The 16,059-nt window shown below is 48.2% G+C and overlaps 1 protein-coding gene across 1 annotated transcript; it reads right to left on the reverse strand.

Moving 5' to 3' along the window:
- Positions 1,812–9,230, reverse strand: LOC102184299 (serpin B3). Its single transcript, XM_018039670.1, has 8 exons — positions 9,063–9,230; positions 7,855–8,044; positions 7,215–7,271; positions 5,802–5,930; positions 5,359–5,476; positions 3,872–4,014; positions 3,422–3,577; positions 1,812–2,762 (listed from the first exon to the last, which is right to left on the reverse strand). The coding sequence occupies exons 2-8, from the start codon at positions 8,017–8,019 to the stop codon at positions 2,355–2,357; spliced, it is 1,176 nt and encodes a 391-aa protein (XP_017895159.1). The 5' UTR covers positions 8,020–8,044; positions 9,063–9,230; the 3' UTR covers positions 1,812–2,354.

Below are 16,059 nucleotides of genomic sequence, written 5' to 3' on the forward strand. Positions count from 1 at the left end.
CGTGGGCTGCCAGGCTTCTCTGTCCATGACATTTCTCAGGCAAGGAGACTGGAGTGGATGCCATTCCCTTCTCCAGGGGCTCTTCTCCATCCAGGGATCCATCCCAAGGCCCCCGCATTGCGGGCAGATTCTTCCCCGTCTGAACTTCCAGGGAAGCCCTAATTAAGCTCTGATTCATCTCAGTAACAGACGATATTGATAAAATATTAGCTTTCATGTTTAGTGAGTGTTTATCTTTTTTTGGTGTTTTTATTTCCCATGATCATATTGCTCTAGGTGTTTCAAAGGTCTCTTGTATTGAGATGTAAGTACATTTACTCCTTTAAAAGACTGGCACATGGGCGAAATGAGATAACATGCACTCTTTCTGCTCAACTGTTTTTTTGGCACAGTGTAGTGTGTAGAGTTTTATCTATGTCGCCATAGGAACCAGAGATTTCTGTTCTTTTGTTTCTATAAAAGTTCCGATTAAAGTTTGAGGCTTTGCCAGCTCTTCAGCCAGTGTGAACAGAACTTCAGTGGACATCTGTACGCTAGTCCTTTTGTGGCGGTTGTATTCACATCTCTTGGGTAAAATCAAGCCATGGAATTACTAGATTGTCTGGTCAGTATACATTTGACTTTACAAGAAAGTGCCAACATGAGCATCTTGCACACTTGAGAAAGACTTTCTCTAGAAGGACGTTGCTCAACCATGGGGATTTTAGAGTTTTCTGGAGGAGCACGTCACCCAGACAGCAGTGTTAGGACACCCTAGCCTCCTGTCCCCCGAAGAGACCAAGAAGGAGACCACCCCTCTTGAACAAAACAGCTCACAAAGAAATGGTGACGATGTGATGTGGCGGAGGCATCAGTGTGAGTGGGGATGGTGATCATTTGGCAGAAAATAAGTGGGTCAGATCCACACGTGGTCCACCTTCTTCTTGCTCAGTGTTACGGGTCAATTATATCTTAATAAAGACGGAAAAATTAAAATTACAAGACTGGTTTCCAAAGTGGTTGCAGCTTTTGTATCCCTACCAGATATATGGGAGAGTTCTGACTGATCCACGTTCTCTCCACATGGGGTTTGAACAGTCTTTTTAGCTTTGGCCCACCCAATGGGGACCAGGTGGTATCCTGGGGAGAGGTATTTTGTATGAATATGAGATTCTTTATTAAACTCTATTACCTTTATTTTCATTTTTTAAACCACATAAAATATTGATTTTCGCTATGTTCCATTCAAAAATAACCTTATTGATGTATGACTGATGTAGAAAGCGCTGTACATGTTTAACGTATACAACTTCATGAGTTTTGAGATGAGGATACATTTGTGAAACCATCACTCCAATCTATGTAGTAAACATGTCTGTCAGCTCCAAAAGATTCCTCCTGCCCTAAGGAGAGCTATGTTTTAGGAAATAGAAACTGTTGATACTTGACATTTAAGTATTTGTGTATTTCAGGGTCACGTGTAGGCCTGCCCTTCTTCTTACTATATACTCCTCCAGTCTGATCCCATTTTTGCCTTCAGCAATGATTACCATAGTTCTCTCAGTAACTCTATTATCTGTCTATTATCGGTATTGTCTGCCTTACCTGTTTAGAGATTCAGTTCTTATCCCATCTCTGAGTTCTGGACTCATATTTAAGTTCTTAACGTGGGTTATAAAGCCTTTCACGTTCTGGTAACAGTCCGCCTCTTCAACCTCATCATGTTCTACTACTTTGAATTTTTATATATGATAATATCTTTCTAAATTATCTTTTCTATGTGTGGTAGTTCACTTGCACTTTGTTTATAAGAAAAAAGGGAAAGCAATGAGTGACATGAATAAACCACTGTTTTATTGATAATGTTTTTCACAAAACCAAACCTTAGACATGTAAGTGTCCCACATACCAGCTAAATTCAAAGAAATGTGAGTGCCTAGGTGAAGAGTATTGTGACTTATAGTATATATAATTTAGCACCTGTAATTTTTGAATAAGAGCTATGATATTTCAAGCTTAGTAGAAGATAAGTATAGAAATAATCTTTTTTATTAATTAATTTTAATTGGAGGCTAATTAGTTTGCAATATTGTGGTGGTTTTTGCCATACATTGACATGAATCAGCTAATCTCTTAAAATATGTTGAACATTTTTTGCAAAGAGGAGTTATCATGGAGAGAGAGAGTCAGTTTACATATGTTTGTAGAAGGAGAGAGAGAGACAGACATCGTATGCATACTTCCACCAGTACACGCTCAGTGGTGACTGTGAGGTTGGAAAGGAAAATGAATCCAAGGGAACCTGTTACACCAGCATTCAAGCTCCAGGAACAGCTCTCTGAATGCCCCCGAGTGCGGCCGCTGGCCAAGGCCGTCTAAGGGGAAGAGACTCGGCCACAGAAGAGGATGCTGTTGGTCTTGATGTGCTTGATGAGGAACAGGAAAGGGTGATCACAGCGGAAACTCTCGTGAAACCGTAGAGACGTGACCACACTGACACCCACACCGGTAGCAGCCGCGGCCTCCGTGCCCTCCTCGGTCACCTCCACGAAGCACTTGTGGAAGACCTTTGATACCACCAGATCATATTCCCCGGTCATGCCCGAGAAGTCGGCCACCTTACCACGGAAGGCGTCCACCATCCCCAGGGCTTGCAGTGTGGGCACGAGGTCATAGCTCTCTTCCACTTTAAACCGAGGCAGGTATAAATGCACTTGTCTCTTCCCCATATTCTGTGGGCTCGTCCACGCTATTAGCTTCTCAGCAGTGAGCTGGTCTTCAAGCTGGAACAGTGGAAAAGGAACAACTGTCAGGATTCTCAGCGGTCATGGGGCCCACCTAACCTCGGATTGAAATGTCTGGAAAACCTTTATTTTAACAGTAAACACGAACACAGGAGATTCAGTTTATTAGATTTTCTCTGAGGAGGAAAAAATAACAGTCCTGAATATATATCATAGATCAAATAAATGTTTTCATATATTTATAACTTTGCTATTTTCATGTATGTATGTACACACATATATGCATATATAGAAATGTCTATTCTAATGTATATGTATATATATGTGCGTGTGTATAAATATGCACACATTAATGAAACAACATTTGTTTCATGTGAAAGTCACGTCTGACTCTTTTTGTGACCCCATGGTCTGTATCCCTCCAGGCTCCTCTGTCCATGGGACTTCCCAGGCAGAAACACTGGAGTGGGTTGTCATTTCGTCCTCCAGGGGATCTTCCTGACCCAGGGATTGAACCCATGTCTCCTGTGGCTCACACACTGTAGGCGGATTCTTAACCATTGAGCCACTGATATTAAAGATATTGATTTTTTTTTTTTTGTTCTATGCTGCCAGCCAGTCTATGAGCAGCCCACACAAGCACAGTATCACTGGAAATTTAAACAATGGCATGAAGCACTGTGAATACCAGGTTTTACCTTCTGCAGACCGTCTACTTTATTGGGCAGCAGAACCATCATGCTTAGCTCTTCGCCTTTGTATGGGATTTCCAGGATCTTGGCTTGCACATCCTCCAGTGACACGAAATTGAAGCTATTGGTTTGTTTCATCATCTGCACAGGTTTGCTTGTATCCTGCAATAAATTCATGTGCAAAAAGAATGCCAAGTGAGCATTAGTCCAGAAAAAAAGATAATATTATTGAGATGCTAAACTCAGCCTCCTAAGAGATGGTCTGGTAAATTTGTGTCTTAGAGATAAGAGTTTCTTCAAGGAATCCCAAGTAAATAAAGTTTAAAAAAACGACAAGACAATAAGCCTTGACAAATTCTATCTTCTACATGCAGTTATATGTTAATCACTATGTATTTAAAGTTCACAGTGCATGTGTAACTACACTTTGTTACATACATAAATTACAGACAATACCTTGTTCAGCCAAAACTTTTCCTCCGTAGTACTTTCTTCCTGAAATTTCTGGTTCCACTGCCCTTTGAAATAGACGGCGTTCACCAGAACCAGAACAGTGGTGCTGTCGAGAGAGTCTTTGGGAAACAGACCCTTGATTCTTTCTGCAAAGACAGAAAACCAAAGGTCTGTCGTGAAAGGCACGAGTGGCTTGTCTGTCAGATGCTTTGAAAGTTGCAAGTGATGATTAAATACTCACACAAGTCAGCCCGTGAGGGACAGCATGCCCAGCGGTTCACCAGGTGAGGCTTTGCTCACGGCCCCGGCCTCATGGAGCCGCCCTCACGGAGACGCCCCTGCTCCTGCCTGGGAAGGCGTTCAGTGTGTGTGTGTGTGGGGGGGCCGCAGTCATGTCACAAGGAACCCTGATGCACTGATTTCTGATATTTAAGATGCCGTGATATCTCTATGATATTTAAGATGCCATGCTGTGCTAGGAGAAGGCAATGGCACCCCACTCCAGTGTTCTTGCCTAGAGGATCCCAGGGATGGGAGAGCCTGGTGGGCTGCCGTCTATGGGGTCGCACAGAGTCGGACACGACTGAAGCGACTTAGCAGCAGCAGCAGCAACAGCAGCAGCAGCTGTGCTAAGCCTCTTCAGTCTGTGAGCCCACGGATGGCAGCCCTCCAGGCTCCTCTGTCCATGGGACTCTCTAGGCAAGAATACTGGAGTGGGTTGCTGTGCCCTCCTCCAGGGGCTCTTCCTGACCCAAGAATTCTGGGTCATCGATTCTGACAATACCTTGTTCATCGGAACTGATGAACAGGTCATCGATTCTGAAGAACTGACTTCAGCTGACCTTTACTGGCCAGTTTCCTTCCTTCCCTCTCCTCCCTCCCTGCTCCCTCAGTAGCTTTGTCTCTTGTTTCCATTCCCTGTCTTCCTCGTTCTGCACACTGAGTTGCTGTAGGTTAAGCCTGTATTTCGGAAGGGAGGTAGGATACGGTTCACGGGATGGGGACGTTGTCCAGCCCCCTCCCTGGGTGGGGAGGACACCTATGACAGTCCTGTGGGAGGGGGACGTGGGCCAGGCACCTCCTACTGCAGGGGGTCATTTCTGCAGAAAGGGTGGTTTAAAGGAGAGCAGTTTGTTTCCCAGTTAAGAAAGCAAAAGTGGACTCTTCATATTTTCTCTTAGGGATTATAATCCAGAAGTTAGGCCTTTAATTGAAAGAAAAACTTATGAATCAACCTTAAGTCTGAGCAGAGACTTGAGATCCACAAGAAACTGTTTTCCAGACTCAGCTGTGCCTGCAGGGGGCTGGTCCTGGGAGCACCCCCGCCCGGGTCTCTCCGCACTGACGTGGACCGTCCGCCCCCTGCAGGGCCTCCCCACCCTCCTCGATCTCGTCTCACCCCTGCTCCTGGAAGCCCGGGCAGGGTCCACACTGTGTTCACACACAGCGGGGACTCAGCGGTGACTTTTAATGAGCGACTCATAACCTACCATTGGTTTGGCTCTCCACCCAGGAGTTAATCATCTTTCGACTTTCCTCTGCAGCATTTTTAAAATCGGCAGATTCCACACTGGCCAGATAAAATTTCTTAACATTATCCATGTATTCCTGTGACATGAGCAGGAAGAAAGCAGGAATGAAAAGCAATTTAGCAGTAACCATGTCGGTATTCCCGAATTAAATGCGATGTGTTAGATCCTGATCAAGCAGGTTCACAAGCCCATGCCTAGCCCCACCTCACTGGTGTGCTATCAGCCTCTGGACACTCCAGCGGGGGGGCCCGGGGGGGGGGTTGTGGCTGGGGAGCCCGGCCCCTGGGGGTAATCCCCCCGTGCGGGTTCCCAGGCTCCTCTGCACCCCTCCCCCTCCATTAGGAGCTGGGGCCCGAGGACCCGGCATGCAGAATAAAGGTGTGACAGATGAGGAAACTCACCTGGAGAAACGGAAAGTCCTTTTCTCCATAGAGCCTGTTGGCGACCCTCAGCTCATAGGCATCAGTGGATTTCTTTAATTCCGTCAGAAGCTTTTGAAAGTGATGATGAGCATTTCCTGGCTTTTCAACCTTCAAACACCAAAAAGTGAGCTCACTGGATTCTCTGTCAGTGTGAACTCTACACCCCCTGGGGTCTGTTGGGTCCCTGTCTAGAGGGAGGTATCCCCGGGGATGATGGTTGTTGCTACTTCCCCTAATTGGTGTGTTTACTGGATATAGCCTTCCTAATGTTTATAGTCAGTCTTCTAGGCAATTCTTTCTCCCTGCTCAAACACGGTCCACTCTTTTCTCTTCTGAACTGCCCACGCAGCACCACTCCTCCGCTGCATTATGTCTTAGCTGTCTGCAATGGTCAGGGTCAACGTCTCAGCTAAGCTTAGGCTTCTGGAGGGCCAGAGCACTGTGCGTCTCTAACAGTCATCGACGGTGTGAGGAAGTGAAATCTGCATATTGTCCTGGGCTATGACGTGAAGCCCTGTTTTACTCCTGGTGGGGTTGTCTTCTGAGACCTGTTGACTCTGACCTACGGCTCTTCATTCCGATGGCCACACTTCTCAGGGTAGGAGCCGTGTGTGACCTGGGACACAGCTCGCAGCTGTGCGCCAGCACCTCTGAGCCTTTACTTGCATTCACACGATAACAGGAGAGTGCAGAGAGCTAAGCAGCTTCTCCAAGGAGACAGAGCCAGGTTTTCAACTCAGGCCTGTCTCAATCCAGAACCTTAAACTTGCTACCTAAGAGTTTTGGACTAGTCTATAAACAATAGCTCTCAGTTAATCACTTTCCATAATATATTTTGATGCCTACCTATTGGTCTTAATAATATGAAATAACATCATGATTTAATATTATCCAATGACAATATTAATATTATGAGTTAACTAATACTATCCAGTGTTTGAAACATGTTCCAAATCTATAATTATTATTTTGCTCTAATAACAATAATAAAATACATAATACACGTCAGAGTTTTCATTTTCCCGGCACTGCTGTTCTTCCTCACGTGGATGTGCACGTATTGCAGCAGACATTCTATCGTCCCCAGTTAATCGGGGTGAAGTCACTGCGGCTCAGAGCAGCTGCGTTTTCCACGTTTGTCATTCCTGAACAACAGAGCGCAATCTGAAGCCCCTTTGGTTTCAGAGCCCTTACCGTGAAGCAGACGCTACTCTCCTCGCAGGATAACAAGGAGGTGAAGCACACATGTGACGTGAAATGAGCGACACCCCTGTCCACGGTTTCACTTAAGATCCCCTAACAATGGGCTTCCCCACTTTGTCTGAAATTCCCAGTTTAAACTATGACCCTCTTGGACACGTGATCCTCTAAGTCGGGTGCGCTGTGACTCACGCGATCTTTTGCGGCTCCTCCTCTTGCGTTCTCTGTGATTTTACTGAAGTGAAGTACCTGGAGGAGACAGATAGTGGGGCAGAGAAGGGTCACCCTATACATCTGTGTGCATCACAGTCGATAAGCAAGAAAGAAAAAAGTCAGGAAGAAGAGAGGAAGGAAAATGCAAACCAAGTCCCAAACCAAAAGCAAAAACTCCCAAACCACAGGGAACAAAGAACAGAAGAAAGAAATATTCAGCGCAAACACTTGCTTCTTAAAAACACAGTCTGTGTGCGGAAAACACAAAGCTGCTTGATTGCTGTCCACCTTAAAGAATCATGTCAAGTTTTTGTTTCACCTTTGAGGAAACGTGTAAAGATGTCGCCCATGGATCTTAGTCAGCGCCTGACTTCCAGTGAACTCTTCCATTAAAGCCTCACCTCTGCAATCGTAGGGGGTCATCCCAGCCCCCAGAGGAAGACCAGGCACAGGAGCAGGGGGGAGCCCTGCGGGAGAGTGCGTGCCCCCCTCTGTGCCCACCAAGTCGTGGGGCTGCTCGAGCTTCCCGTGGGACCGGGGACAGGCAGACCTGTGGTCACCTGCACGCCAGCCAGCAGACAGCCGTGCAGACCTGTGACGGAAAGGCAGCTGCACCTACCTTCTCCATTTCTGACGCGGTGTTTTCTCGGGCCCCTAAGTAAGTCATGGCTAAGGCTGACGAGATACTGAAAGGGGACAGGAAGATGTTTTCCTTCTCTGATTGTCTGATCTGGTGGAACAGATCGATTGCAAGGTGGATGATTGCTTCACCGAGGGAACTCATGGTGGCCGGATGTGGTCTGGAAGTCCTGGAAGAGCATCAGATGCATTTCATCATCACTCTAGTGAAGGAAGGCTAGTCTGTAATGAGAATTTCTAAAAGAAATGCCTTATGTGTGGGTTGTGGATTTCTGGCAACTAAGATTTTTCCTTTGTATACATTTAGTAATTAGAAGACTTCTGAAAGTAGGAATACTGGAGTGGGCTTTTACGCCTTCCTCCAGGGGATCTTCCCCACCCAGGGACTGAACCCGCATCTCTTACAGCTCCTGGATTGGGAGGCTTGGTCTTTACCACCAGTGCCGCCCGGGAAGCCTTATTCATAGAAACTGTTCTTAAATATAATAGAAACTTCATGTTATACATTTCATAATTAGGAGATGTACCTGCATCCGTCTCATAATTAGACGACTATTGAAATTAGTATGTAAAGAAAAATTTCTATAAAGTAATAGAGCATCTTTACTGCTTCCTCCTAGCTGACTGTACAAGAGTGGGTAAAAATCGCTTTATAACACACGTTTTGTTGCTGTTGTTCAGTTGCTAAGTAGTGTCCAATTCTTCACACTCCATGGACAAGCTCCTCTGTCCTCCACTACCTCCCAGAGTTTGTTCAAATTCATATTCATTGTGTCCGTGATACTGTATGACCATCCCATCCACTGCTACCCCCTTTTCTCTTTCCTTTCAATTTTTCCCAACCTCCAGTTCTTTCCCAGTGAGTTTATAACAGATTATAAGGCAAAACTGATGTGGTAACATCCAGCCATCTCCCATCAGGTACCTCCGTGCCTTACTAGAAGGATCTGTGGATGCTGGACAGCCTACCCCTGATACACGTGCTCCCGAAGGAGCGTGGGTTTTCTTTTAGAAATAAGTAAATTACCTGTGGACTAAATCAGGAGAAACAGTTCTTTTACTGTGGCAGAATACGTAAAATACCGTCATACCAAATGAAATATTTAACACATGCACAATAAAACATCATGTTCATTATTACTTTCAGAAAGGATTCCTGAGTAACTCAGAGCTGCTGGAAGCACTTACCTATGTTCCTGGAGGAAGCAGAGGTGGGCAGGCAGCCTGCACGTCTGTGAGCCGGGCGCGCTCAGCCCTGAATATATACCTCTACCAGCCGCCTCCCGTGCCTCAAGGCAGCTGGGATTTCAAGATCAACTTCTGATTTCTCCACCAGTTATTGTCAACTTCATGAGGAAGAAGTCTTTATGAGTCAAGACAAGATTACTGACCAACTCCTGTAGGTCCTTTCCTTCCGCAGAAGAACTTGCGGCCTGCCATCTGCGGCTCATGTGAAACGCAGGCGCCTTTCCGAGACCAGTGACAGCGCAGTCATGTCCCAGCTTCTTCACGTGCCCTGAGGAACTGGGCCCGGCCGGAAATAACCACCCTTAAAAATCTTCTCTTGTTAATACATGTTGACTCGTATTTAAGACCACTTCTAACACAAACAATTGAAAAGCTGACATTTTTTAAGTTCTGCAAAGGCTTGTTTCTTTAAAACTATTTTGTGTACCCGGGAAAATAGCTCAGCGTCTCAGTAGAAGAGAGACTGGCAAATTGTGTCAGCTGTAGGTGGAGACCGGGTATGTGCTGCCTCCCCTCGAGGCTGGACCCTGGCGCTGTCCTCCCCGTGACCCCACTGTCCTCGCGGTTAATCCCAGCTGTGCCCTGATTGCTAAGCTCAGAGGGCAGCTCATTTTCTAGCACACTCACTTGCTCTCAGTGAGAAGAACAACGGGTACAAACAGGACCCATGTTAAGGGCAGTTTTCTAGCGTTTTTGTACGACAATGTCTCAGAAAAGTAAGTAGCTTGAGCTCCAGAACTACAACATTTCTCAATCATCCTGCTCTGCAGCACACCCACTTCCGATTCATGACCAGAACAACAGAGTCAAATGTCTGTGAGATAAAAGAAAAGAAAAAAATGTGTTCTTTGAACAGCATGGTTGAGTCTCATCACTGGAGTCTCATCTCTTCAGGCATCTGGTGTTCCTGTAATAGAATAATATTAAAACTCCTTCCCTGGTGGCTCAGAGGTTAAAGCGTCTGCCTGCAATGCGGGAGACCCGGGTTCGATCCCTGGGTTGGAAAGATCTCCTGGAGAAGGAAACGGCAACCCACTCCAGTACTCTTGCCTGGAGAATCCCACGGATGGAGGAGCCTGGTAGGCTACAGTCCATGGGGTCACAAAGAGTCGGACATGACTGAGCGACTTCACTTCGCTGACCTTTTACTGAGGGGGTTTTGAATTCACCCATTTTCCTCTTTAGTACCGTATTTAGGTTGGCAAGTTTGTTTTCCCCATTTCACAGATAACAGAAATGAGCCACAGAGTGACTGAACAGAAACCTGGGTGGTGAATTGCCCAGGTGAGCTCTGCAGGCAGGGAGCTGGTTCCAGGAGGCTGTGTGTGTATCCATTCCCCACAGGGAGGTGTAGACAGACTCTGGACCTTTACTGACAAATCTCCTTGTGTTTAGATGAAAAGAAGCTGCGTCTTCTGCCCTCTCAGTAGAGATCATATTCTCCCACAAAATCCGAAGGGGTGGGAATGGGTCCCTAATTTATCCTCCAAGGACCCCACAGTTATTAGGGAGGAAGGAAGGGTTTCAGACGCTTTCAGGGTTGTGCAAAATTTAGCAATTTCAGTGTGGAAGTATGTTTTAATTTCTTAGGCATATACTTAAGAATGAAATCTGTGGGTCAACGGTAAGTTTACACTTAATCGACTGATAGGTCAATTTTTACTCTATGATTGATTTAGAAGAACCACCAGCCTGCCTTCCCCAGCAGCTGCACCGTTTTACTCCCAGCAGGCTGGGAGAAAGTGCGCGTGTGTGGGCTGGCAGTTCGCTCCTCACCCCGGCGCTCAGCACTGTGCTTGGTCCACACGTGCAGTCCCAGCACATCACCCACTCACAGGAAGACTCGCCCACCACAGGGATGGGGACACGAGCTGGAGGAAGGGAGACCCGCGTGTCTAAACCCGAAAGATGATTCCTGAGCTCAGCCCCGCTGCTCTTAGGGCTCCTCCTGACCCCTGAATGACACTGGAGGTCAGAGACCCCCGAGCTGAGACTGGGTGGGCTGAGCGAGGATGGAGTCTGCTGGAGTCTGATGGGGGAGCTGAGTCTGAAGAAGAAGGAAACAGCAGGAGAAAAGACCCAGGGTGAGAAACAACAAACATGAGGGATAAGAGCTCCCGGTCAAGGCTGCATCTCGGACGCTGCCAGAGAGCAGGGAGGCCCCCGGGCCGGAGCAGGGAGGACGTCTCTGGGCTCAAAGAGAAAGGGCTCTGAGCCCAGAGAAGAAGCAAGGAGCCCCGGCTGGGCCTGGAGGGAGCCCCGGCTGGGCCTGGAGGAAGCCCAGGGGACAGAGCAGGAGTCGAGGACTCAAGGGAACCCCTGACTGAGCTGACTCCACCTGTGACTAAGTCACTGAGGCTTGCGGTGCAGAGGCTGGCTTTGAGGAAGAGGCGCTAGCTGAGGAAGGTCTAGATCTCGTTCTGGAGGAGGAAACGGCAGCCCACTCCAGTGTGCTTGCCTGGGAAATCCCACGGACAGAGGAGTCTCTCGGGCAACAGTCAGTCCATAGGGTGGCAAAGAGTGGGGCACGACTGAGCACGTATGGAAAGCAAGGGATTTTGCTTAAATTTAGAGGGAACTTTGGTTAGTTCAAACAAGAAACCGTATCACATCCTTCTCCCCCTCCTTTTCAAAAGTGCTCCTGGCATGTATTAGACAAGGTGAAGACACCACGATGTCACACAGTGTCACAGGACACTCAGCGCTTCTCAGATCATTTTGCAAGTCAGTACTTGCCAACCCGTCTTTCGGCATTTTCTGAATATACCAACATCACTGGCGTCATGAATCCCGGAATCCAATAAAACTGAAGAGGAAGCGACGTGTCCAGGGGCCATCCCACTCTTTCTAATACCTGTATAGCTTGCTTCAAAAAGAGCTCCTCTGTTTCCCTACCGTTTTCTTCCTTGAAGGGCGTGAAGGGTCATCAGCTTTACTGAGGTGCACATCCTAGGGCGCATTTTATCTCTTCTTTCCTATTACGCATGTGGTTATACCCATCTGCAGGTAAACTGGTTACTTGAGAAAATCCTTCAAGCTTTCAATAATAGGATATCTGCCAATGACTGTTTTAATATTCCCATAGAGATACAGATCTGTACAAGGTAAATAGCATCTGAACAGGATGAATCAGATTTACGTTAATGTCCCTTAGTTGGGGAGCGGTCTTGTCTGAAGGTATGTCACGGCAGACAGACAGTTCATTCGTCACCACCCATCTCCCCATTCCCAGGCCTCCAGCTACATTCGGACAGTCATCCTACTCCAGGCTTAGCACCATCCAACCCTCTCCCACATCTCCTGTCTCTAGAACCGTTTCTACAGCCCTGCCTCTCAGTGGTTTTCAATCGACGTTTAACATTCCAATTGATTCCGTGTGTGTCTGCTAAGTCACTGCAGCCGTTTCCCACTCTTTGTGACCCGATGGGCTGGAGCCCACCCGGCGCCTCTGTCCCTGGGGATTCCCCAGGCAGGACTCTGGAGTGGGTTGCCATGTTCTCCTCCAGGGGATCTTCCCAGTCCAGGGCTTGAACCTGGGTCTCTTATGTCTCCTGTGTTGGCAAACTGGTTCTTTACCACCAGTGCCAACTGGGAAGCCCCTTGAATTGATTCATATCATATATTAAGGAAGGACGGAGTAAGTCCTTAGTCAAAATTTTATTCTATAACTTCTCATAGCAGAAAAATCGCACTGCCTCCCAGATTTATTTTATGGGTCTCTTAATTTTTTGGTGGCATGCAGAAAGAGAGAGACTTTTCTTTGTGCATGAACTAGGAATCACTGACTCTTGGTCTCTCACATTTGAATGAAGGCTTCTTGATTCCATGTGAATGTAGGGGTGATCACATGATGTGTTTCATTATCTATTTTTATAATTTCTTAATGATTCATTCTCCATTCATTGAATTCTTAATTATGTTCTATGACTTAGTACTGAGCCTAGTGAAGGGTCTCTACCACAGTGCTAGAAGCAGGAACTTAATGACGAGGGAGGTTTGCCAAGGCTCCTTTACATTTGGTGACAATTGGCTTCCTAAGCCTCATCCTCTGAGACAAACTCTGAGACCATGATAGCACCATCCATTCCCTACCCCACGACTTCTGCAAGCAGCCTGTGTTCCCGGACATGATTCTGGCTTTAGCGCAGATCTCCCCAGGACTGCCAGGGACAGCTGTCAGCACCTTCAGTTTCTCAGGGATCCAAGCAAGATAACGTCCACTCCCATAGACTCCAGCAAATGTCTCTTATTGCACAAGAAATGCTTGACTCTAACTTGTTCCAGTGATTTCCTCCTTGCATTTGACGACCACTTGACAAAACATCCTAATTACCTGTACGTCAGGTAAAAGATCTGTTCCAGAAATTCAGGGTATCTCATTGAATGTTGATTTACAATGTTTTTTCATGAGGTTCATGTCCTTCTTTGAATGTATTTTTAATTGCTGAAATGGTTGATTTTTTTGCTCTAGTAAATTATTGTAACTTAACAGTTTAGGCACTGCAGTGTGAGACAGGACTTCTCCTTTGCTCTCGAGGCACTGTGTTAGGATCCTGGGACCTCTGTCCTGAGCTGCCCACACTGAGGTTTGACACATCCGGCATTCATTCTCTCCCACTTCTGGAGGCTTGAGGGCTAAAATCGGTGTGTTCTCACGACCACACTTGCTCGCGAGGCTCTCGGGGAGAATTCTCTTTACCTTTTCTACCTCCTGGTGGTTCCTCGAGTTCGGGGCCTGTGCCTCTGTCTCGACATGACCGTCTCCTCTGTGTCTCTTCATATAAGGGTCCAGTCATTGGATGAGGGCCCAGCTTGAGTCAGTACGATCTTATGTTACTAGTTCTGTCTATGATCTATTTACAAATGAGGTCACACTGTGATTAGAAATAAATTGGGGGTGGGGGTGGGGGGGAAGAGGAAGTTCTCTTCAGTCCAGTACAAGCAGCAGTCCTACCAGCCCAACTAAACACTCGTTAAGAGTCTGGAGAGAAGCCATGGCGGTATTTTTCCGTAACCTCGAGGCCTTTATCTGTATCCATGCGATCCTGAGCCGCGGACACCGCGGGGGGGGGGGGGGGGGCGGTGCCATGCGGACACTGGGGGTACAATGCGGAGACTGGGGCGATCCTGAGCCAGCCTGCGCCGCGCGGACACCGGGGCGTCCTGAGCAAGCCTGTGCCGCGGACACCGGGGCGTCCTGAGCAAGCGTGTGCCGCGGACACCGGGGGGTCCATGCAGAGACTGGGGCGATCCTGAGCCAGCCTGCGCCGCGCGGACACCGGGGGGCCCGCGGACCCGAGGCCCTGGAGCAGCGGGCCGGCGGCGGCGCGCGCAGGGGGCGGGCTCAGCGGCCGCGCAGGGCCGGCCTGAGGGTGCGGGGCGCCCCGTCGTGGCTCCTGCGGTGCTTCTCCTCCCCAGAACCCGGAAGGGTGAGGGAGGGATGCACTCTGGCTGGCTCCCGGTTTCGGGGCCGCTTCTCGCGGCAGCAGTTCAGAGCCCCAGGAGGTAAAGTCCCAGTTTCAAGGGTGCAGATGGGAGGGCAGCTCGCGAACCTGGCGGCCCCGGGAGGGGCTGTTCCTGAGGCCTCCCTAGGGGGTTAGTTCCAAAGCCGAGCTGTGTTTAATGGTGGAGCCCTGCTGACAGAGCTCCCCTGTTTAGATGCTGTGTGTCTTTGGTGAGAGAGAGAGAGAGGAAGCCTGTAGGGAGGCAGGGAGAGGAAAAGAGGGGGAAAGAGGGAGCGAGGCGGAAGGGAGGGCGGTGCAGAGGGGGGCAGAGAGAAGGAGCCCCTGCGGCGGACGGGGGGGTGGGGGTGGGGTCCAGGAACCACCACAGCTGAGTGCTGCAGGCTGGAAGGCTGCCCCCAGCACGCACACCCTGGAGCAAGCCTGGAGGCGCCTCTGGAGGCGTTATCACTGTACGAAGCTTCAGCATCTCGACGGGCTGTGTTCTGTCTCCAGTCTTAGCTACCTGAGAGTCTCCTGCGTTCAGAGGGGCAGGTTTCCCAGCCTGCCAACATGTCACAAAAGAACAGTGACCTTGTCGCCTCCCTCAGATCTTCCTGATGAGAAACGCCTGGGAGCAACAAAGGCAAAGCTCGTTTACTGACGGATCAAGACGTGCAGGCCCACTCACAGGCTTCTGCTTCCCTGTCTCATACAGATTCCTGTAAGCTGTGAAGAGTGCAGCATCTGAAGGGCAGTAGTTCAGCCCAGAATGATGTGTTCTGAAGATAAGATAAGGCAAGGTGATAGAAGGAGTGAGGACAGCTTTTCACTAATAACATAACTTCTCCAGTCTTTCGCTGTCTTCAGATTGGGTGCTTTTGGGGACCCAACCAGAGGAGCATCTGGAAATCTACTGAAACCACATGTGATGCTTCTCCCTATGAGTTTACACCGGACACAGTTCAGTTCAGCTCAGTTCAGTTCAGTCGCTCAGTCGTGTCCGACTCTTTGCGACCCCATGAATCGCAGCACGCCAGGCCTCCCTGTCCATCACCATCTCCCAGAGTTCACTCAGACTCACGACCATCGAGTCCGTGATGCCATCCAGCCATCTCATCCTCGGTCGACGCCTTCTCCTCCTGCCCGCAATCCCTCCCAGCATCAGAGTCTTTTCCAGTGAGTCAGCTCTTTGCATGAGGTGGCCAAAGTACTGGAGCTTCAGCTTTAGCATCATTCCTTCCAAAGAAATCCCAGGGCTGATCTCCTTTAGGATGGACTGGTTGGATCTCCTTGCAGTCCAAGGGACTCTCAAGAGTCTTCTCCAACACCACAGTTCAGAAGCATCAATTCTTTGGTGCTCAGCCTTCTTCACAGTCCAACTCTCACATCCATACATGACCACAGGAAAAACCATAGCCTTGACTAGATGGACCTTAGTCGGCAAAGTAATGTCTCTGCTTTTGAATATGCTATCTAGGTTGGTCATAACTTTT

Source organism: Capra hircus, chromosome 24, assembly GCF_001704415.2.
Source record: "Capra hircus breed San Clemente chromosome 24, ASM170441v1, whole genome shotgun sequence".
NCBI classification, from domain to species: domain Eukaryota; kingdom Metazoa; phylum Chordata; class Mammalia; order Artiodactyla; family Bovidae; genus Capra; species Capra hircus.

What these genes read in the sequence shown, in the direction of transcription:
- LOC102184299 (XM_018039670.1), bottom strand. Translation starts at nt 8,019, where the DNA reads ATGAGTTCCCTCGGTGAAGCAATCATCCACCTTGCAATCGATCTGTTC. An exon ending in CCGCGTCAGAAATGGAGAAG is followed by an intron (nt 7,272 to 7,854) that starts GTAGGTGCAGCT and finishes TGTCTCCTCCAG; the next exon opens with GTACTTCACTTCAGTAAAAT. An exon ending in AGGACTTTCCGTTTCTCCAG is followed by an intron (nt 5,477 to 5,801) that starts GTGAGTTTCCTC and finishes CTCATGTCACAG; the next exon opens with GAATACATGGATAATGTTAA.